The sequence below is a fragment of the Marmota monax genome, unplaced genomic scaffold (genome assembly GCF_021218885.2).
Source record: "Marmota monax isolate L192 unplaced genomic scaffold, Marmota_monax_Labrador192_F-V1.1 WCK01_AAM20220418_F8-fsc00017, whole genome shotgun sequence".
Lineage (NCBI taxonomy): Eukaryota > Metazoa > Chordata > Mammalia > Rodentia > Sciuridae > Marmota > Marmota monax.
Genome location: NW_026695241.1, coordinates 23979078 through 24003431, shown reverse-complemented (window position 1 = coordinate 24003431; position 24354 = coordinate 23979078). Strand labels below are relative to the sequence as shown.

General features: G+C 42.4%; 1 protein-coding gene across 1 annotated transcript in view; it reads left to right on the top strand.

The window, feature by feature from the left end:
* Nucleotides 1-6514, top strand: part of Ttc9 (tetratricopeptide repeat domain 9) — a 31326-nt gene extending 24812 nt beyond the window's left edge. Inside the window, exons 2-3 of the mRNA XM_046440996.2 lie at nucleotides 2502-2684; nucleotides 5013-6514. Of these exons, the coding sequence (XP_046296952.1) occupies nucleotides 2502-2684; nucleotides 5013-5092 (263 nt within the window). The 3' untranslated portion in view covers nucleotides 5093-6514. The remainder of the gene's footprint in view (nucleotides 1-2501; nucleotides 2685-5012) is intronic.
* The last annotated feature ends 17840 nt before the right edge of the window (nucleotides 6515-24354 follow it).

Here is a 24354-nt window from a genome sequence, read left to right as displayed (position 1 = left end):
TGCCTCCCAGCCCAGCCTTTCTCTGGACCATTTCTTGGTCTTGCTGGGCCGGGCCTGTGATATCAGCAAGGGCCCCACACCCTGAAAACCACCCTGGCCCTGCCTCCAACCAGGTGTGAACCCTGGTCACAGCCAGGCATCCCGGTTTCCCACGGGCTTCCCTGCAAGGTACCAGAAACATGTTCAACAAACAAATCCCAGGAATGGTTGCTAGGTTCCCTTCAGCCCTTGGGGACCAGTGGAGGAAAAGACTTTCCCATTTCGAGCCCTCTCTGCTTCCTTTCCCCACTCTTAGACATTCCAAACTGTTTTTTAAAAGAAACAAAGGTCTGTTTCCTACACAGACCAGGGCAGCAAACAGAAGCGGGAGTTTGGAGATAGAGGGCTGGACCGGAAGAGGCTGCTGGGCCTGATCAGAGGGGATATCAGGGCAGGGGGAGGCCGCACACAGGAAATCCTTTGGCTCTGGGAGCAGATGTTGGAGCCAAGTCTGGCACAGGTAGCAGTCCATGGTGTTCACACCCTGGAACCTTTCTACAGAACCCCCTCCCTATCTGCAGAGCTCCAAGACCATGGGGCTGGGGAGGAGGATGGCCCCCACTGCTGGGAGACCAAGAAGGGGAGCTTGTGGCATCAGCTTCAGGTGAAGGAGCCCTGATGCTCCCGCAGACCCTGGGCTGAGCACCCTGCTGCTTCTGGAGTTGACTGGTTTGGCTTTCTGCTCTGCAGCCTGTGAAACCAGACAGGTCAGTTTCTAGATCTCAGCTGATTCTCTTTCCCTTCCTGGTTCTCCTACCTGTAACTTGAGAGTTGGTGCGGTTTCCCTCCTCCTCCTCCTTCTGCCAAAGGAGGTTTTTCTTTTCACAAAATGTTCAAGGAAAGGTCCACTCTCTTAAAAATAAGCTTGGTGATTCTGACACCTGGGAAGTTATTTAAGGCACTGCAACAACTGCAGTTAGACCCCATAAGAGAAAAATCAGCCTTTGCCTCTACCCTAAGGACACTTTTTCTCATTGAGTTCAGAGAAGGAAACTGGCATCAGCATCTGCCCTCACCCTACTCCCTGCCAAGTCAGGTCTTGGGGGAAGTAACAGTTTTGTCCCCAATGTCTCTTTTTAAAATTTATTTTGAAAAAGTAGAAAGTGCCCTCTTTGTCCACTTGGTACCCAGCACAGTTAGGCATCTCCAAAGTGTATAGCACGCCTCTTTCCCTGTAGTCAGTGCTACTAAATATATGAGTGATCTAAGGGAGGCAGAGGTGGCTCAGCAGGGCCAGAGTGACGTACTTAGGGCCCCAAATTTCAAACACTCTCCAAGGTTGTTCAGTCCCCCTCCAGGGACATCCTCACCTTGGTCCCATCCCTGTGGCTCACCTTGCAGGAGCTAGCCGCTAGTCCAGCAGATGGTCCCTGCTCCCTGGAACTGCAGAGACAAATAAGTGATAAAGGGAAAAATAAAGACTTCCCTTGGGGGATGTCCAAGGCAGAATTATAGTAATATTAACCAATAACTGAGTGCTCATTTTGTGCCAAGCCCTGTGCTACATATACTTTATGGTCCTGGTTTTATATAATCCCCTAACAACTCTATAAGGAAGAACTTAGGCTCTGAAGCCAAACAGCTTAGTTTTAATCTCATCCTCGCCTCTTTCACACTGTGTGCCCTTGGGAAATTTCTCCAGCTTTCTGAGCCTCAGCGTCCTTTTAAATGGAAATAATGATAGTACCTACAGCATAGTGTTCTGAGGTTTCCATCAGGTAAGAAGTGGCAGAAAGTAAACATTCACCAAATATTAGCTGTGGTTGTTATTATTACTATTTTTATCGCCTACAGTAGCTTATTCCTAGGGCTGCTCCAACAAGTCCCACAAACCAGGTAGCACAAAGTAATAAAAATATATCGGACTGTCAGTCCTGGGGGCTAAGAGTCTATAATCATGGTGTTGGTGAGTTGGTTCTTTCAAAGGATTGTGGTAGAATCTGTCCCATGCCTCTTAGCTTCCGGTAACCTCAGGTATTCCTTGGCTTGAGGGTGGCTGTCTTCTACCTTTGCTTCTTAATATTTTCTTTCCTCTGTGTGTGTCTGTCTCAGTGTCCAGATTTCTGCTTTAATAAGCACACCAGTCATGTTGGATTTGGGTCTACCCTAATGATTGCCTCTTAACTTGATTATCTCTGGAAAGACCCTATTCCCCCCCCCCCCAAAAAAAAGGTCACATTGTCAAGTATGGAGGGTCAGGACTCCAACGTGTCTTTTAGGAGAGGAGAGGCATCACTCAGCTCCTGATGCAAGGCTATATCACTGGCTCAAGGTCACATAGCTTGTTGGTGATGAAACTGGTCCCACAACCCAGGATGATTAGAAGTCGTGTTGAGGGCTTAACCCCCAGTGGAAAGCCCAGAGCATCTAACCTCCTCTGGAGAGAAGGAACTGAGGACAGACCCACAGACTGCTGCTGTCATGTTGATGGCACGTTCCCTCTCTTCTCCCTGCCTCCACAGCCTGCCTGCTCCAGGCTGAGCTGGTAAACTACGAGCGAGTCAAGGAGTACTGCCTCAAAGTGCTGAAGAAGGAAGGGGAGAACTTCAAGGCCCTCTACCGGTCTGGTGTGGCCTTCTACCACCTTGGGGACTATGACAAAGCACTCTACTACCTGAAGGAAGCAAGAACCCGACAACCAACAGGTAAGGCTTACCGCTTTCCATCAGCCCGCTCTGGTAGCTCCTGGGGCCTTCTCATTGCAGCACCCAGGCTAGCGGGGCCTGGTGGGGACAGAGATGCAAATCAGGGGTCAGGTGAATGGTAAGATCTGGAACGAGGAGAGCACACAGCTGTGCATTCACCTGGGGCCTGGGTTCCAGGGAGCAGGGGCACCTCTCTCTCCAAATAGACTGCAGAATGTTTTGCCTTGTCCAACTCAGAATGTCAAATTCTGACCATATACTCCCATTTGGGGTGGGTCCTGGGAACGGAGATGAGAAGACATGCTCCCTTCTCCTGAAGAGCTCACATCTGGTTGGCAAGTGAGTGTGACCTCTATCGTTCGTGGAGATCATGTACATTAGCTCACCCAATCATTCATTCATTCACTCCCTCATTTCACAGACATTTACAGAGAGCATACAGTGGGCCGGCAACTATTCTAGCAGGAGGGTAGTCGTAGCTCAAGGAATTCGCATTAGAGTGGAGAAAGATGGACAGTTTGTGAATGGACAAATAGATGATAGAGTTTTTAGTAGTGGCAAATCCTCTGAAGAAACTAAAGCAGAGAAAAAGAAGTGCTATTTTCGGCCAGGTGATCAGAAAGAGCCTCTCTGAGGATGTAACATTCAATCGATTTCTTTGATTTGATGTTACCATCATTATTAACATATAGTACTATTTTTTTTAATCCTCCTTCCATGAAGTCTTTAAGAACCTTAGGATCTGTTTGCAAATGTCCATATAAATACTTTTCTAAGAACACCTCTTTATTTTTATGTGATATTGGTTTGTTTTCTGTATATAAATTGTGTTCTAGCAACTATACTGTTAGCAACCTGAGAACTAAGAACTGGACTCGAGAATTTTCTTGATCACCTACTCTGTGCCAGTACTGTTCTGGATACTGCCTGGCACTTTGGAGCATGATACAGTATTCATTTCTATTTCTGGATATAGATATCCTGGTAACCCTGTAACTATTTTGCTCTGATGTATGCAGAGCTGAGCAGTTGTTCCATGTCACGCCCTGCTCACTAATTTGAGGACTGGAATTGAGGGGAAATGTCCCAGTTGTGGAAAGGTGGTTGTCTGACTTATAAAGACAAAACTAAGTGAAACAAAGTCATTATAAACTCTTCAAGTTAAAAAAAAAAAGCACATTCAACTAATATTTATTGATCATTGTATTAAGCACTTTCAGACTTGTCTATCTTGGTCCTCATGTCAACTTTGTGAGGATAATATTCTTTTTTTTTTTGGTGAGGGGGTACCAGGGATTGAACTCAGGGCCACTCGGCCACTGAGCACAACCCCAGCCCTATTTTATATTTTATTTAGAGACAGGTCTCACTTGGTTACTTAGGAACTCACTTTTGCTGAGGCTGGCTTTGAACTTGCAATCCTCCTGCCTCAGCCTCCCAACCTGCTGGAATTACAGATGTGCACCACCGCACACAGCATGAGAATAGTATTCTACTCCATAGGAGAGCCAGGCTTTGGAATTAGGCACACCATTTACTATGCGTCTCCTTAGGTATCTTACTTGATCTCTCCAGGTCCCAGTCTTCCCAGTCCCAGTGAGGATAAGGATAAAAATCTTTGCAGAAGTGTAGTGATGATTAAATGAGAAAATGAATGTTTAAAGCTGGCACAAACTGGGCCCAGAGGCACATGCCTGTATTCCAGCTACTCCAGAGGCTGAGGCAGGAGGATCATGAGTTTGAGGCCAGCCTGGGTAACTCAGCGAGACCTTGTCTCAAAATACAATTTTTAAAAAGGACTGAGGGTATAGCTCAGTGGTAGAGTGCTTGCCTAGCTTGTGCAAGGCCCTGCGTTGATCCCCAGGCCTGGGAAAAAAATAAAAATCCAGTGATAAATGAACTAGCAAGCAAAAGCAGCACAAAGCAGGCATTCAAAAATGAAGGTTGTTTCTTGCAAGTGAGACATTAGGATCCGAGGAGTTGGTAATTTATCTAAGGTTAATCTCCAAGTGGAGTTGCAGCTAACTGCTGATTTGGGAGGGACTGGGATGTCTGCTGCATAGAAATGGAAGAGAAATTCTCCTCTCCTCTCCCTCCTGACTGACCCTTGGGGTCACAGCGAGCTATCTACATTTGCAAGGAGAGGTAGTGAAAGAGAAGGCCAACATCTGGTTCCCCTCTCAGCCGCCACCATGGAAAGGCCAAGGGACCTTGGCTGAGTGAGTCACCTGCCCTGTTCCTGAGTTGCAGGCCCAGCTTTGCCCTATTTGGTGTAGATGCAGTTGTGCCCTCCTGGCTGTCCCCTCAGGTATGTTTCTCTCCTCGCAGACACCAACGTGATTCGGTATATCCAGCTGACGGAGATGAAGCTCAGCAGATGCTCCCAGAGGGAGAAAGAAGCCATGTAACTACCAAGCCTCTCCAGAGACACCCACGCCTGACTGGAGACTTCCAGGCACCCGCTGGTGGAGAGCCCCACCCTAGATTCTGTCCCTTTACCCCCACTTCTTCCAGCTCCCCTTCTTCCTCCCATTGTTCCTCAACTCTGTCTGCGTCCAGTGTGAAAAGAAGGTGAGATGCACATTTGGAATCTGGTGGGCTGCCCAGACACACAGACTCCTCTTCACTGGCAGGTCAGCTACTGAGAGGGGCCTAACGTCTGCTGGGGGGGGAGTCTCACAGGCTGGGAATGCTGGGAAGGCAGCAGGCACGGAGCCCACGGTCTGGAACCTGCTATGTCCTCCTGATGGACCAGGACACCTTAAGGCAACTGTGACAAATCTAGGGCTGAAGCAAACACCAGAAGCACAGGTGGAGCCAATATTAAAGACTGGACTTGTAACTGGACGCCCGCCCCTAGCCCCCTGTCACCTTAGCCCCTGCCACCCTCCCCATCACTTGGCTTGGCTTGTGCTTCCTTCTCTCTGCCAGGATTCACATGCCATTGAGGCCCACGCTCAGTGCCCTCTGGTGACCACACATACCATTCCCCCAACTCCCAGCCAGTAGGCAGCTGGGACAGCACAAGGGCAGAGCATGTTGGGGACAGGGGAGGGACAGATGATGGGTAAGGGAAAGAGCATTGTGTAGGCTGGGGGATCCCACTGTGGGTTCCTTAAGTGTAAATAAAAACAAACTTTCAGGCAGGGGTTCCTGTCACCCTGTGGGGATCCACTCCCTCCCTCCCTCACCTCCTCCCCCAATCCTCCCTCAGAGCTGCTTACAACTGGGCAGGATGGGCTTCCCCCAAAGTGCAGGGCCATTTGTCCAGAGCCGTATGCCACGTTGACTGCGGCCTTTGTGCTTTACAGAGTGGGCTGGGATCATGGAGACTGCCCTGGGGCCTGGCTTCGAGGGAACCTGTAAGGCCTCTTTTTGATGAAATGATCTGGACTCCATATCTAACGCATAAAATGTGTTCAACAAATATTTGTTGAATGAATAAATTATAACTGCAGACTGACTCTCCTGCCTTAAAATAATTTTATCCCAGCCTAGTCTCCTGGTACCCCTGCTCTTTATGCTATGCCATGTTGCTGCAGTCAAACAAGAAACATTGACTGAGGGCTTGCTGTTTGCTCATTGTAGTGCAATATGCCCTGGGACACAGGATGTGGTCCCAGTCTTCAAAGAGTTTGGAAGAGTTGAGAAATGCATATGAGATTACTACCAATGACACCTTTAATTTATATGATGCTTCAATGTTTTCAGAGCACTTTGGTGTATTTTTCGTGTGATTAGTGAGATACTATTGTACAAAATTAAGATATATACTGATGCAATAATGTGAATAGTTAGGATTTATTAAATGCACTATCCTCAGATCTTTACATGGACAATCTCATTTCTTTCATACAGTTATTCTGTGAGATACTATTCCCATGTGATGGATAAGAAAACTGAAAACCAGAAAATTAACTACCCTAAGGTTGCATGGCCTTAAGGGACAAAGGCTAGGATTTGAACCAGATCTGACTCGAGAGCTCTAGCTAATAATTATCCTGTACTTAGTTGACTCTGTACATAGTATGTTAGGGAGTTACAACTGTTTCAGACCTGGACAATAAGCATTAGGTTGAAATTATTTCACCATGTCAATTGTGGTACATGGGCCCCCTCTTGTATTTACCCAAGGCAGAAAAAGATCAGTGATCAGAATCCCTAGAGGTCAGAGCAGTGACAGACCAGCAAAGACAGCGGAGATCCAACAGTTTTTTCATATAGTGTCCATTCTACTTACTTATGAAGCCAGCACGTATCTAAGTAACCCACCCAGCATCCCCACCCCATCCCCAGTTCTGGGAAAGGATTACAATTATAGGTACAGACGAAAAGGAAATGCAAAGTTAATTATGGGTTATGTATTTAAGCAGAGGCTCTGTCACTGCAAGATCCAATCACTGCCCAGGGGCCCAAAAGCCAGCAACACAGGTTATATTCACATAGCTCCCCAAAGACTTTCAAAGGGAGCTGCGGAAGGTGCTAGAAATATCCAGGGGTCCACAATTGCTTACCTGTAGCTCACCCTCTGGAGAAGGGGAAAAGAAAAAGCCATTCTAGCTGCCACATTTTCTGCTCCTGTTCCCCCACCCCATCACATCCTTCTCTCTATCCCTCTTTCTCCAAAATGGCTTCAACATGACCCCCAACCCAAAACTACCCTCAGGCTGAGCATTAGCTACGCACAAAGCTCCCCCTTTCCCAAGTCTTCAACTTGGGAAAGTTCATGAGTTGGCTAACTGTTTGTTGGAATATGAAGGATAAAGATGAGGTCAGAGGTGGCCTGCAGAACCAGTTCAAATTGGCAGGGTCTTTCTTTATTCTTCCTGCATCTGAAAGGACTCTGAGTAACTATTTCCAACGTGGAGGTAGGAGAGAAGTCTTGCTTAAATGTGTGCATTGGGACAGGACTGGACAGATAGGGACAAGACGGTTACCATCCCAAAGAGAACACTTAGAAACCAGAACTAGGTGAGGACGACCTCTCAGAAGCTCACACAAGTGTATAAGCCATTGGCATGTCTGTTGACTTAGATTACATATGCTTAGTGGAACTCCATTCACTGTGACCCGAACTTGAACAATCCTCCACCCCCCGAAAAAAGCTGCCTGGGTGATTGGTTGATGTTTAGGGTGGTAGGACTGAATTTTCAATGCATTTGTCCAACAGAGAGCTGTTAATCAAAATCAGGTTCATTTAACCTTATTAACTCTTCAGCTTTCTTCTCTCCACCCCACTTAAAAACAGGGACTGTGGTTTAATTATACACTTTTCGGATGTCACTGTTGAACTCTATAGACAGAGCACTAATCATGGGTCTGACCTGCATCATCATCTTCTGCCTGGACTTTTGTGATAGACTTTTTGAGGAAAAAAAAAATCATACTTTTTGTTTAATTATGAAAGTCTCACACAGGTATTGTAGAAAATTTAGGGGGAAAAAGAAAAAGAAAAAAAATGACAAAATTCAACTCATAATTCTACCACCCAAGAACTATATCTTTTGTTCTTTTTGGTATAAATGTATGCACACACACAGGCACAGGTTTTTTTGTTTGTTTTGTTTTTTATGAAAAAATACTGGATCACACTGTATATACTCTTTAATAACTTACTTTTCAAAATGCATATTTATATTTTAGAATAGGTAATACATATAGAGAAACAAAATTCAAAAAGTACAAAAAGCTCTATAGTCGGGAGTAACTCTTCCTTCCCTGTCTGCCAACATCTAGTTTGCCTCTAATTTCTTGAATATCCTTTCAGAGATACACATTTTTGAACATACATATATACTTTTATCACACACAGTGGTAGCTTATTGGACACACTTTTTTTTTGCTCCTTTTATTATTTCACTGAATATATTCTGAACATTTTTTATGTATGTCTTCCAGACTTTGGAAATAGCATCTTCATTGTATGGATGAACCCTCATTTTGTAATCAACACCCAAATTTCATTTGTTCCCAGGCTTTCTTGTAAATAATGGTGCAACAGACAACCCTGTAGCTAAAATTTGCACACCCCTATGACTATTTCCTTAGGTTATATCCAAGAAGGAAATTGCTTGGCTATTTTTAAGAATTTTGATACATATTGCCAATTGCCCCCCAGGAAGTGTGTACCAAAGCACTGTCCTATTTGCAATCTCTGGAGTGTCCTGTTTCCTGCAACCTAACACTGGGTATTATCACTAATCAAATCTCTACCAATTTGACAGGCAAAATAATAGTATGTCAATCTTATTTTAGCTTTCATTATTAGTGAATAACATTTTCATATGCTTATTGACCATTTGTACTTCTTTCTTTGTGAATTTTCTATTTATTTGATATTGGTATGTTTATTATCGATTTGTAATTTGAAGAATATTATTTTGTCAAGAAATGCTGCAAATATGCTATCCAAGTGCTTTGCTTTCAAATTTTGTTTATGGTGCTTTTTGACATACATAAATTCTTAATTCTGCAATTAATTTGTTCCTCTGTTGCTGGCTTCTCCTGCCTCCAGTTTTTTCTCTCATTTCTACCAGAGTGACCCTTCTCAGATGTAATCTGATCGTGTCGTTCCAGAGCTTAAAGATTTTTCATGGCTTCTCATCACCTTTAGGAAACGGCAAATTCCTTAACATATAACTAACTCCTTAACATTTCTTTCATGTATTTGCTCCCTCTGACTTTCCCAGGCTCACCTCCTGGCCCTCTTTTCAAGGTATCCTACATTTTACTGTCACATAGTCCTGAACCATTGAGCTTTTGGGACTTTTTATGCTGTTCCCTCTGCCTCCTTGTCATTTCTCACTCCTTCCATCCTCTCTTTGCCTTGCTAATTCCTGTAAGTCTTGATCTGGGTTCACTGGTCCCAAAGCAACACCAGCCTACCTCTGCCCAGCATGTGCTTCAAATGATTGGAATTTCCTAGTTGGATTCATCTCTCCCACCATACGGATGCCCCCCAAGGCAGGAACTATGGTTGATTGATCTTTGCAGTCAGAATGTCCAGCACAGGGGCTGGGGTTGTATGTAGCTCAGTGGTAGAGCACCTGCCTAGCACATGTGAGACAGTGGGTTCAATCCTTAGCACCACATAAAAATAAATAAATAAAACCAAGGTATTGTGTCCATCTATCACTAAACAAAAATTTAAACAAAAACAATGTCCAGTCCAGTGCCTGGCACATTATAGGTACTCAAAAGCTATTGAACATTGAGCCTGCCACAGATGAATAATGGATTCAACAGCAAATGTCACTTGTGGTAAATGCAGGGCTGGACTAGATCTGTACTTCTGAGAAATGAAGAAGTCCTAGGAGGCCTGGTTCAGCAGAGAAGCCATGTGCTCCAGCCCTGTGCCTCCAAATCATCACAATCACTTGCAAGAGCTTTTTAAAAATATATTGTCTCAGGCTCTGCTCCAATCCCAATAAATCAGGCTCACGGGGATAATGCTCAAGATATTAAAGCTTTTTAAAACGTTTTGAAGTGTTTCTGATGACCCGAATGCTGAGGAGCCACCACGGAGGTAGACCAGAAGACTCATTTTAGAGCACTCAGCTCTAAATTTCAAACCATATGACCTTTTGGAAGGACTTTTGTTTGAATCCAAGATGTATCATCTAGGAGTGATTGTGACCCTGGGAAAGTGGCTTAATTGTTCTGACCCTCATTTTCCTAACCTGCACATGGAAACAATGTTATATCCCTAAAAAGGATATGGAAAGGGTTAAGAATTAACTTGGGGGTGGTGGTGGGGGACTGGGGTTGTGGCCCAGAGGTAGAGTGCTTGCCTAGCACGTGTGAAGCACTGGGTTAGATTCTTAACACCACATAAAATAAATAAATAAAATATTTTATATCCATCTACAACTAAAAAAAATTTTAAAAAAAGAAGTAACTGTCTGATCTGGGGTTGTGGCTCAGTGGTAGAGCACTTGCCTAGCGTGTGTGAGGCACTGGGTTCGATCCTCAGCACCATATAAAAATAAAGAAAATGAAACTATTGTGTCCATCTGCAACCAAAAAAAAAAATTAAAAACAAGAAGTAACTGTCTCCCGACTCAGTACTTGCTACAGAGCAAGCACAGAATAGATCTGCATTTCCTTCCCCCAGTGCCTCAGCCTCAGTTTCCTCACTTACAGAGGGGCTACTAATCCCTACATGCTTGTCTTTCATATCCCCACGCTCTCCACTCTAGGAGGAAGGGACTTCCCAACAAGCCCTTGGATTGCTCTCTTGTCAAACAAACAGGACAAATGCTTGGGAGTTGTGTAAGGGACAGAGGAAGTCCTGCACTCCACCCCAGGACCTCCCCAGGCATAGCAGACACTTTGCAGCAATCAATGGGAATCATTCTGATGGTTTTTAGAACCTACTGTCCTCCCGTCACATCCAAAGAGCAACAAGGGTTTCTTCCAGACAGTTCACCCTGAAGCCAGCAGTCTCTGAGCTACAAGAAGGCAATTGTCTGGAAACAGAGTGGTCATTTCCCACTCTCCTTCCAGCGCCCTTGGTATCCTCATCACATGCCTCAGGGCAGGAAAGACAAGACTGGTTGTGAGGTCAAATATCTGATACGCAGCTTCTTTGATTAAGATGCCCCATTCCCCACTCCCATGACTGCACCAGCCCAGGGCAGCAGCAGAGGCGGGGGAAATGCCTTCAGTCCATCAGTCGTGGCATAGTTCAAATTACGGAGTCAGCATGAAAAGTCCCACTCTAAATGGACTGAAATTGGATTCTATTAAAAACCACACTCAGCGAGGCTCTTGGCTATTAATATTTGCTAAGACATGGAGGAGGGAGAGGAGGCGGAGGCCCCTGAAAAAGGCTGAGGATCTCAGCTTCTGTTGAATTACTTGTCTGGAAGGGAGCCTACATCTGAAATGTGGACTTGCCCTGTTTTAGAGTCTCACAGAAAATATCAAGGCTGGAGAGAAGCTTGAAGTTCAATAGTTCCATCCTCCTCTGTTATAGATGATGGATCAGATCCAGAGAAGGCTAATGATTTATTCAAGGTCATACAGCCTATAAGTAAGTACAAGAGTCAGAACTGGAACTCAAGTCGGTTTCCTGACATTAAATTTAATCCTCTTTCCACTGACCCAAACGTACTTACAAAGCACCTAACTTAAAAAAAAATTATTCATATATGCACGTGTGCATATATACACATGTATATATATAAATACTGTAAAAATATTCTCTTCTAAAGAAAGAAGAAGCATCATACTCATTTATTCCTTCATTCAAGTTATCTTTGCTATCGCTTTCCTAGGGGGTTCAATGATTAACAGTATTTTCTCTGCTGGAGGGGCTTACAATCTGCAGAGGAGAAAGAAAAGTAAATAGGAAGGACCAATTCTATATAAGAAATGTTACAAAAACATCATGGGCACAGATGAAAGGGAGCATCTGTACCAATCCTGGAGGATCAGGGAAGATTTCCCAGAGACAGAGCCAGGTGAGTAGAGCAAGAGTAGCTAGAGATGGGTAAGCTTCAGAAGAGGACCAATGACAATATTCTGTTACTCCCTTTCCTGGATATAAGATACAAAGGTGTGCCTCATCATAAATTGTCTTTCTGGTATTTTTCCTGGTTTTTCTATGCCTGGGCTTAAGCAATGCCACCTTCATAGACCCAAGGACTGAGAAATCACCTAAGACCCTGCACATTCTACCTGACTAAACCCCCTCTTGGCTACCATATAGGGACAAGTGCCTATGCATGTTTTCTCGAGTGCAATCAAAAGGGCTTTAAGATGTTTGATTTTCATACAGGGAAAATCCTACACCAGGTTTCACAAATGTCGATCCAGAGGCACAATTTAGCAAAAGAAATATCAAACTGCTGAGCGTGGTAGCACATACCTATAATCCCAGCAACTTGGGAGTTTTGAGGCAGGAGGATCACAAGTTTGGGGCTCAAAGCAACTTAGTAAGACTTTATCTCAAAATGAAAACTAAAAGGGCTGGGGATGAAGTTCAGTGGTAGAGCACCCCTGGGTTAAATCCCCAGCACCAAAAAAGAAGAAGGAGGAGGAGGGGGAGGGGGAGGGGGAAGGGGAGGGGAGGAGGGGGAAGGGGAGGGGAGGAGGAGGAGGAGGAGGAGGAGGAGGAGGAGGAGGAAGAGAAAAAGAAGAAAACTAATGATCTTGAAGGTACAAAACATTGTTGAAGGAGATTAAAAGAAGTCTAAATAAATGGAAATATAACTTGTGATAATTGCAAGACTTACTATTATCAAGATGTAAATACTTCCTAAATTGATCTACAGATTCAACATAGTTTCTGTCAAAACTCAAACTGATTTTTTTTTCTTTGCAGAAATTGACATACTGATCTTAAACTTCATATAAAAATTAAAGGAATTAATTAAAGGTATTCTGGAATACCTACACTACACACACACACACACACACACACACACAAATCCAGAAAAAGAATAGAGGACCCACATTTCCTGATTTCAAAACTTCAAAACTTACTACAAAGCTACAGTAACCAAGACAGTGATACTAGCATAAAGTATAGCAATAGATCAACAGAATAGAAATGAGAGTACAAAAATAAATTCTTGCATTTACAGTAAATTGATTTTCTACAAGAGTATTAAGACAATTCAATGAGGAAAAAAGAATCTTTTCAACAAATTATGCTGGGACAACTGGATAGTCGTGTGCCAAAAAAATGAAGTTAGAACCTGGTGCAGTGGTGCACACCTGCAATCCCAGCAACTTTGGAGGCTGAAGCGGGAGGATTGCAAGTTCAAGTCCGTTTTCAGCAACTCAGTGAGACCCTCAGCAACCTAGCAAGACTTTGTCTCAAAATAAAATTATTTTGAAAATCTGGGAATATAGCTCAGTAGTAAAAAGAAGACGAAGAAGTTAGATCCCCTGCTTCACACTCTATACAAAAATCTACTTAAAATATATCAAAGGCCCTAAATGTAAGAACTGAAATTGTAAAATTCTTCATGACACTGGATTAGGTGACGGTTTCTTATATATGACACCAAAACACTAGCAACAAAAGAAAAAATGACAAATTTGACTTTATATCCATTAAAATTAAAAATGTGCTTCAAAAGACACTTTCAAGAAATGATAACCCAAAGAATGAAAAAAAATGCAATTATGTAACCGATAAAAGACTGTCTATTATGACGTAATAACAAGAAGACAATCTAATTTAAAAACAGGCAAAGAATCTGAACACACATTTCTCCAAAGAAGATATGCAAATGCCAAAAAACAACATTAACAGATGATCAACATCATTAGCCATTAGAGAAATGCAAATCAAAGCTATGATGAAACACCACTTCACAGCCATTAGGATGGCTATCATCAGATAGACAGATAACAAGGGTTGTTGAAGATGTAGAGAACATGAAGCCCTCATACACTGATGTGGGTAACATGATATGGCCCAGCAGCTGCTGGAGAAAACAGTTTGGCAGTTCCTCAAACAGTTAATCATAGAAACTTTATGACCCAGCAATTCTACTCTAAGTATATGCCCACGAAACCTGAATCCATATGTCCACACAAAAACTTACACACTAAGCTGGGTGTGGTGGTGCATGCCTGCAATCCCAGCTGCTCAGGAGGTTGAGGCAGGAAGATTATAAATTTGAGGGCAACCTGGGCAATTTAGCAAGACCCTAACTCAAAGAATAAATAGAGTGCGGGATGTAGCTCAGTGGTAGAGCATTTGCCTAGCACTCACAAGGCCCAGGGTTCAATCCCCAATACGGCGGGGGTGGGGGGGGGGGCGGAGAGGAGGAGAAGGAGAAGGTGACAAATGGAAACAACCCGAATGCCCATCAAATGATGAATGGATAAATAAAATGTAGTATATCCACACATTATTCTCAATAAAAGAAATGTGGTACATATACACAATGGAATATTACTCAGCAAAAAAAGAGAATAAAATCATTGCATTTGCAGGTAAATGGATGCAGCTGGAGAAGATAATGCTAAGTGAAGTTAGCCAATCCCCAAAAAACAAATGCTGAATGTTTTCTCTGATATAAGGAGGCGGCTGATTCATGGTGGGGTAGGGAGGGGGAGCATGGGAGGAATAGATGAACTCTAGATAGGGCAGAGAGGTTGGAGGGGAAGGGAGGGGGCATGGGGTTAGTAATGATGGTGGAATGTGATGGACATTATTATCCAAAATACATGTATAAAGACACTAATTGGTGTGAATATATTTTGTATACAACCAGATATGAAAAATTGTGCTCTTTCTATAATAAGAATTGTAATGCATTCCACTGTCATATATAAATTAAAAATTAATTAAAAAAAAAGAAATGAGTTACCAGTGCATGCTAAAAACCAACCTTGAAAACACTATGCTAAGTGAAAGAAGTGAGTCACAAAGTATCACCTGTGGCATGATTCCACTTACATAAAATTTCCAGAGTAGGTAAATTATAGAGACAGAAGGTAGATTAGTGGTTGCCTGGAGGAAGGGTTCAAAGAGATGAAAGGAATGGGAAGTGATAGCCAAGGGAAGCAAAAGTTTCTTGTTGAGGTACTGAAAAAATGACTGTGATGATCAATGCACAACTGTGAATATCTTAAGTCAATGAAATGTACATTATAAATGTGTACACTGTATCACATTAAAACTATTAAAATATTTTATTTCACCCAGTATATCTAAACCCATTCCACTTTAGCATATAATCCACATAAAAACTATTAACTCTATGACCTACCTTCTTCTTTTCATAACGCAGTGTGTAATTCGTACTTAACAGCACATCTCCCTTTGGATCAGCCACATAGGAATTGCTCAGCTGTTACATTTGGCTAGTGAATGCCAACCTGGAGAGCAAAGTTGTTGCCCTTCAAGGAAGATCCTATGAGGACTGAACAGTCACCAAATTGGTAGAGCCTTCCTGGTTCTTTAAATCCTGCTCCTTCTGGAAGTTTCACCTGCCCCACCCCCAAACCCTCCTGAGGCAGCTGTTGCTGAGTCAAGGCAGGGTGAAGAAGACCACAGCAGGGAGGAGAACCCTGCTCTGTGGGCCTCCTCTGATGGCCGCAAGCTAGCCCACACATCCTTTATCAAAGTTCAACACTATGAGTTGTTTGTCTTGTTTATGGAAATGGGGATTATAACAGTAGCATTCTCCGAGTATTACCACAAAAATGAAATGTGATCATGTATGTAAATGCTTTGGCTGGTGTCTGGGACAGTAAGCATTTTTTAGTATAAGTGAATTATTGAACAATAATAGTAATGATGATATCATTCATTTTGTCTCCCAGTTGTTTTTTTAAATATTTTTTTAGATGTTGATGAATCTTTATTTTATTCATTTATTTTTACGTGGTGCTGAGGATTGAACCCAGTGCCTCACACATGCTAGGCAAGCACTCTACCACTGAGCCACAACCCCAGCCCTGTCTCCCAGTTTTAGCAGAGTGCACATAGTAGATGGTCAGGAACCACAGCACTCCACCCAGGAACCTTAAGATATCCATAGCAGTTGGCTCTCTAGCTGACCCCTGACTACTTCCAGGGACTCCTATGTCTAAGACAGTCCATTCTGGTTTTTAGGTAGTTCCACTTATTGGAAAGGACTCTCTTACACTGGGCTGGAATCTGTCTTTCAGTAGCTTCCATTCACAACCTGCCTTTGACCTTGTCTAGGCAAGATCATCTTCTCTTCCATATGACATTGTGGCAAATATTTAAAGAAAGCCATCTGAGCTCTCTTTATGATCTGTTTTCCCAGCCTGTATATTATTTGTGTCTTCCACTTTTCTGCTCCTAATAGGTTTGCCAGCTCTGAGCCTTCTTTTTCAGTCTATTACTGTCCCTCTAACAATGTGGCACATTGAAACCATAAAAAGGCCTTCATTTTCTCCCTCCTTTTGGACTGCACAGGTGCCTAGCTTTTAAATTTTTTTTACCCAATCATTTCACAGTGGGCATATATATGACTCTGATTATAGTTATACCATTGACTTAAAATTTTTATATGGTATTATTGAATGATAATCATGTACATTAGTTCCCCACCAACAATATCACCATTCACAATTTCTTTTTTTACTATTTTTTATTTTTAGTTAATACATGACAGAAGAATATATTTTGACATATCATACATACATGGAATATAACATCCAATTTTTGTGGTTGTACAAAACCATCCACAATTTCAATCTCTGCTATTTCAGTTATCTGTGATCAACTGTGGTCTGAAAATATTAAATGTAAAATTCCAAAAATAAACAATTCACAAGTTTTAAATTGTGCATTGTTCTGAGTAGTGTGACAAAATCTCACAGTCCTGTTCCCATCTACCCAGGATGTAAATCATCCTCTTTGTCTAGTGTATCCACACTGTATACATTTCCCACCCATCTCAGTTATCAGATCAACTATCATGGTATCACAGTGCTTTTATGCAAGAAGCCTTTATTTTACTTAATAATGATCCCAAAGCACAATAGCAGTGATGCTGGCAATTTAGATTTGCCAAAGAGAAATGGTAAAGTGCTTCCTTTAAGCAAAAAAGTCGAAGTACATAGGATATTTTGAGAAAGGCCATATTCACATAATTTTATTATAGCATATTATAATAATTCTTATATTTTATTATTGGTTATTGTTGTTAATGTCTCACTGTGACTAATTTATAAATTAAACTTTATCATATATATACATATGCACGAGAGTCCCACAAAAAAATAGGAGACTCCAAGAGCTAGATCACATGAAAAAAACAGTTATGTAGGGTTCAGTACTATCTGTAGTTTCCGGCATCTGCTGTGAGTCCTGGAACATATTTCCTGAATAAAGGGGAACAACTGTACTATAAATGCATATATCTCAGGTGTTAAATGAATATATTTGCACCAACATACCAATTATAAGTTAGAAAATTCTCTTATGCTGTCATCCCAACTGATCTCCTACCCAAGCCTCTAAAAACAACTCAATTCTGACTTTTTAGCCCCAGAGATTAGTTTTGCAAAAACAATTTTTTTCAAAATTCATATAAATGAAATAATATAGAATTATAACTTCTATACCTTAATGCAAAATTTTATTTCTATTAAATTAATATTAAATTTACCCATTGATTTCAGTCTTTCCTTATGATCCGAGGTGGGCATTTTGGTTCTGATTCCGCCACTCATATGTGCTTATTTCCTCAGCTTCACACCATCTACAGATTTAGCAATAATCCTTTGTGTCCTTAATCTGACGTAAGACAAGAACAGAAATGGAGTTCCAGGTTACTTAACTAGAAACCTCCTTTCCATTTTCAAGTTTAGCAGATGAGAGCCATTATGGAAGCACTGACCAAAAGGAGGCACAGGAATATGATTTACATTGATGGAGGGAACCAAGTTCTGTTCGGGTTACTTTACAGGGTATGGGAAATGGCTTCCCTCCACCCTTCTAGCTTCTTTGGCAGAGCTATGAATTAAATTGACATAAGGCAAATTAACATGAGAAAAATCATTTTAATTATCTACATATGCACTAGAGTCCCACAAAAAAAAATAGGAGACTCCAAGAGCTAGATCATTGTAACTTATATAACATCCTGAGTGACAGAAAGGAATAGGGGCTTGGGGCTTCTGCAGGGCAGTGGAGGAAATTTAAGGAGCAGGGGTGAGTAAATGTCACTTCATTATGCAAGTAAGAGAGAGAAATGTCTAGGAGCAGCCTCTTTCTGGTGTAGGTACCTTCAACTAATGAAAATGTCCTTTATAGATGTGAAATCCTTTTACAGAAGGCAGCTGTTCAGAGCTACCTTGTATTTGCAGTTTCTTAAAATAACCAGCTAATAAACAATATGGCAAAGAGGTCCATTGTGGGGTGGCATGGTCTGGTCTGCTGTTATATTTTGGGGTATTGTGTCCTGTGCACCAGAATATTAAAAGAGGGAGGTGGGGACCCTAGGAGAGTATATGCTGGGGAGAAAGCAGGTCTCAGAGAGTCTCAAGTCTAAGAGTCACACCATAAAAGTGACCACTCATGTGGAAGGAGGAAAACACCCCAAGGGAAGAACTGAGGCCTGGTCAGTCTCCAACAGGAGAGGGCCTGGAAAGCTTCTAAGGTCATCTGCGGAATCTTGAGCTAAAAGCTATTGTTTGGTCTGGTTTTATGTTTTGTTTTGTTGTTTTGCTAAGTCCTAATTGGGGTCTGGCAGCTCATAAGGAAAACTGTTTTCCTAGATTTAGAAGCTACTGAAATTGTGAAATCACAGAGAGCACTTAGTCCTTTCCCTCACCCTGACCTCAAAGCAACCAGGCTGTGGGTACAGGGTGAGTTCGGACATGGAGGTGAGAGTGAGAAGGGTGTTTGGAAGATGTTGGTTCTTTCAATATTTCAGGGAAGAACTCAAATAAAGTAAAAGCCACTTTATTGAAATGTTCCTTAAATTTTTGTTTTACATTCCTTTTCTTTCTTTTTTTTTTTTTTTTGGTACTAGGGATTAAACCCAGGGGTGCTTTGCTACTGAGCCACATCCCCAGCCCTTCTTATTTTTGAGACAGGATCTCACTAAATTTCTTAGGGTCTTGCTAAATTGCTGTGTCTGGCCTCAAACTTGTGATCCTCCAACTTCAGCCTCCCAAATTGCTGGGATTACAAGCATGAACCACCATGCCTGGCTTATTTTGATTATTTTTGATCTAGCATTACCTATAATGTTTCTTTGATGCAAACATGGGCTTAGCAATACAGGCTTCCTCTGACAGCAAACTTCAACCTGGACCTGTCTTCTTAAACTGTGGGACCCTGAGCTTGTGACAAACTTCATTCACCTTCCTTTATTTCACCTAGAAAGGGTGAAGATGAGCCATAAATCTGTCAGGGTATCAGAGTCACCCAGGAAGCATTTGAAAGACTATAGATCCAGGAAACAGCGTTTTGTGTTTTTGTTTTTTTAGAAACTGAAATTCTGATCCTTGTTCATAAACTGATACTTGGGAATCGCTGAATTACTTTAAGATCTCTTGTAGTTTTATTTTACTTTTTTTAAATATTTATTTATTTATTTTTAGGTGTAGATGGACACAACATAATACCTTTATTTTTATGTGGTGCTGAGGATGGAACCCGGGCCCCACTCATGCTAGGCAAGCGCTCTACTGCTGAGCCATGTTGAGCCCCAATCCCAGGCCCTGTTTGTTTGCTTTGAGAGGGGTCTTCACTAAGTGGCCCAGGCTGGTCTTGAACTCCTGGGCTCAAGCAATCCTCTTATTTCAGCCTCCCAAGGAGCTGGGACTACAGGCTTGTGCCACAGTCCTTAGCTTAGTTTCAATATTCTAAAAATGTTTCTTAGAAGATACTACTTAACCCCAAGCAGAATTGGTCCTTCCTGGTTCAGATACCTAATTGCATGAATTAATATGCATGAGGATAAAGGTATGGAGATTAAAAACAATTGTATTTGTCCATCAAGCATGGTTACAAGTTCATTGTAGACTGGTACTTAATGGAAACATCTAAAATTGTAGGAAATGAAGAGAGGGTAAAAGCATGTCAGTAGTCCCTCGGGCACAATGGCAGTAAGCAAGGTACTGATACTTCATCCACAGGGGCTCATGAGGTAATTTAAGGTGCCATCAGAGCTGGCATTGAACATGTAGAAGGGTAAAATTCTTCAGCTTTCTCCATTCCCCTTTACTCCTTGCAACTACAGTTGCCTTTTGAGCCATTATGCCCCACTGTTGTAGCCTATGTTTAGCACTAAACCTGCCAGATTTGCATAAGTTTCTAATTAAAAGAATACAAAGTCTCTTTAGAAAAAGGTTGAAGCAAAAGAGAAAAGAGAACCGAGAATGTGTTCTGAAAGCCAGAAACCCTCTTTGTCAATTACTTTGTCAGAACCCTCTCTGTCAATTACTCACTTTGCAAACGTGAGACTGAGGCACAGACCAATGAAAGGTCCAACAAGCATGATGGACATGCTGGACAGAGCAAAAGCCTTCTTAACCTGATTCCCAGTCCTTGTGGTGCTCACTGCACAGAGACCTTTCAGGACAACTAGAGTTTGCTTGAATTGATTTCCTGCATCTCCTTGTAGATGGCAATAGGAAATTTTAAATAAGACTATTAATAGAAGTTTTGCATTAGGGAATGTCTACTGAATCTACTGATTTAGGAACTGTCTGGTGATCAAAGCTTATGATGAATATTGCTGGTGTTACTGTGTGTGTGTGTGTGTGTGTGTATGCTCATGCATGTGCCAAGGCCAGACATATTTGATACATCAAAGGCATATTGATGATGTGGTTTCCTTCTGCTATTGGTCTATATAAAAGATTTTATTCAAAATAAGCCCACTAACATATAAAGTTCATTAAAATTGGAATGTAATCAGGTTCCTTCCTTCACCGGACAGTCTTCTGTCCTGCTGTAAAGAGTCTAAAACTCTCAGCAGTTTTCACACACACCCCTCTAGCAACTTTAATGTACCCATGAATCACCTGGGGATCTTGTTAAAATGTAGATTTTGATTCAGTATGTCTGGAGCAGGGTCCAGGATTCTGCCTAACAAGATCCCAGGTGATACTATGCAGCTGGTCTGTGGATCACACTCTGAATAGGACAGTACCAAGTGGGCTGAGTCCAGAGCAGAGGCAGACAGACTGCAGAGTCAGCTCATTTCCAGCCCTCTATCCAGACATTGGCTCTAACCACATCTTTATCTAGCCACATGTTGTTTATAAATAAACTACAATATTCTTAAGTTTCACTGAGACTTTGGGGCATTTCAGCATTTCAAACATCTTGGGAACCAGAGTAGGGACTTTCACATACTAACTCCACCTCCACACCTCCTAACCTCTAAGTCTTCTTTACACAACCCCAAACCATCCCTTATAATCCATGCCCTCAACCCTGCCATTTACTTCTTATTTTTCTGCCTCTAGAATAATCCAGGCCCATAATGGGAAACATCTGCAATGGCCATGTACCAGAGCTGTGTTTTACTCTCTTTATTTGGTTTGTAAATGTCACCTTATGAGGTAGTTATTATAACCTCCATGTTACTGATGAGGAACTGGAGACCCAGCAGAGTTAAGTAAATTATCCAAAGTCACTCAACTAAGTAGAATAACAAGGTATGAACCCTAGTTGTCCTATTCCAAAGCCCAGTGTGACATGCAAAGTTGTATCCTGGAATGTCAAGGGCTCTCACTGTACCTAGTCCAAACTACTCTGGCTACTTTTGACCTCTCCTTAGCCTGGAATACAACTGCTTTGGGTACTGAATGTGCAGGATGAAAGCCTGACTTTAACTTTGTGCATCTTCAGCACTTGAGAAGTTAGCTGAATTGATCTCTGAGATTCCTAGCCTCCCCTTCCTGAACCTCAGGGCCATCATCACCTGAGATCACTTTACAGTCCCCATTCCACTCACTGCAGGAGCCTCCAACTTCCTTTGTTCTCCACCTGGGCTTCCCTTCTATATCAAAAGGGACCTCCAAGGAAAATCGAACAATTATTAGTGTCTCCATATGTGTGAGGATTTTTAGGGAGTTTGCATTTAAAGTCTTATCATTAACCAAAGGAGAAAAATCTCAGGGAGCTGTGGCCTGGAGGATAAATAGTTATAAAGGGGAAGAGGAGCCAGGCACAGTGGTGGTGCATGCCTATATTCCCAGCTAATCTGAAGGCTGTAGCAGGAGGATCACAAAGTCAAGGCCAGCCTGTTTCAAAAATATAATTTTAAAAAGGGCTGGAGATGTAGCTCAGTGATAAACTCTTGCGTAGCATGTGTGAGGCCCTGGGTTCAGTCCATAGCACCACAAAATAAAAGGGGTTGGGGGGAGACGGATATTCAAGGCAGCAGGATTTATTCTTATATGTGGTAGTGACTCAATAAATGATGGTGAAACAATGAAGAGGAAAGGGGTACTTTTATTTAAATTCACTGGGAACCTAAAGAGAGAATTCCCTGCAGAAGCTCTGGCCTCTCTTTCTGCCTTTAATTCAACTCTAAAAAAAAAAAAAAAAAAACAGAGTTAGTAGTTTTTATTTTTTAAATATATACTTAGAGTGTCTTCTCTTCTATCTCCTCTCCTAGCCATATGAGTTCATTTTTGCCTTTAATTAGGTATTTTAAAAGTAAAAATAATAACTCTACCAGGTGCCACTTAAAGAGGAAATCTGTGACTTCCCAACCAAAAACCTCTTGTTACAAGGGAACGCGTTGGAGTTGCCTCCTTTACCCACCCATGGGCTCATTGGTCTTTTCAGACCTGTACATAGTTTCTCCTTCTGGAACTGCTGCTTAGCCATTGGGATCTGGCCTTTAACTTCTGGAGCACTGTCTGGAATGGGAACCCAAACCCAGAGCTTTTGATGGGAGGGCTACATGTCTGGTGTGTGACACGGAAGCTCCACCCTTTCTTGTCTAGTCTCCAACCCCTTCGCTACTCTAAGCTATGGGGAGTTGTGGCTGCTCTTCTGAGAGTGAGCAAGCAAGAAGGCAGCAGCAGGATCAGCTTGGGGTGCAGTTCACACAGCTGACAAGGCCTAGAATTGGCTGATGCTTTTGCACCATTGAAGAGAAGTAATAGAATAGAATAGAATAGAATGGAATGTAGAAGAGTGAGAAATGGGAAACGGGTGTGGGAGGCTGCCCTGCCCATGAGATGAGCATCCTGTCTCCCTCTGCCTTGAGTAAGGGGGGTGTTTGGTCTGGCACCACACTCCATGCACTGTGAAAGAAAGTGGCACCTTCGCTCAGCAAAGAAGTTTGCTCTAGCACTGGACTTGGGTGTTTTCCAATAGGATTGGACAACCCCCTTGGAAACCTTATCCCCTGCCTTATTTGGTGAAGAACATTCCATCAAAACTCCTTTCTATGTTCCCTCTATAAAAATAAAGAGATTCCGGGTGCAGGCTCTCTTGCCTTCCAGCATGGAAGAGGACCCTTGAGGTCACAGAGCAGTCCCACCCTTGATCTGAGAAACTCATGTCTGTGCGTTGCGTGATTTCTTTGCTGTTTTCTTTTTTATTTTTTTTTCTTCTTTGCTGTTTTCTTAGCTTAATGTTGTAGCCAGCTCCTTTGAACCCAGCTCATCTCGTCAGCGCGGTTCGTTGGCAAAACCCTAGGAAGTGGTGATCATGAGTATGGGCCAAGGAATAAGGGCCCCATCTAGAGTTCCTTATCATCCACTGAAACATCCCATTACCTCTTAGGGCCGGCACCAGAGCCATTTGAATGGCGAGTGTCTGATAAGAACCTAAGAACAAAGAGCACTTCTGCTCAGGCTCAGAGGTGAGGCCCACTGACGGGAGAATGATAGCAGGGTAAGGGTGATAGCATGGACATTCAGCAAGAAAACTGTGAGCTTTTACATGGGCAAGTAAGTGTGGGATAAGAACATGGGTCAAGTGTTGAAGCCAAGTCTTTTAGCCCGCATATCATCTTGCTAGAAGAACGAAAGGGAGGTTCTCATCCACAAAACACTTGGTCAGTGACCTGGATAAGACCTAGCTTATTCGCAAGAAGTAAAGTCAAGAATCGATAAATGGGATGGAATCAAACTAAAAAGCTTCTTCACAGCAAAGGAAACAATCCAGAATGTGAACAGAGAGTCTACAGAATGGGAGAAAAATCTGTGTTACCTGTACCTCAGATACAGCATTAATCTCTGTAAAGAA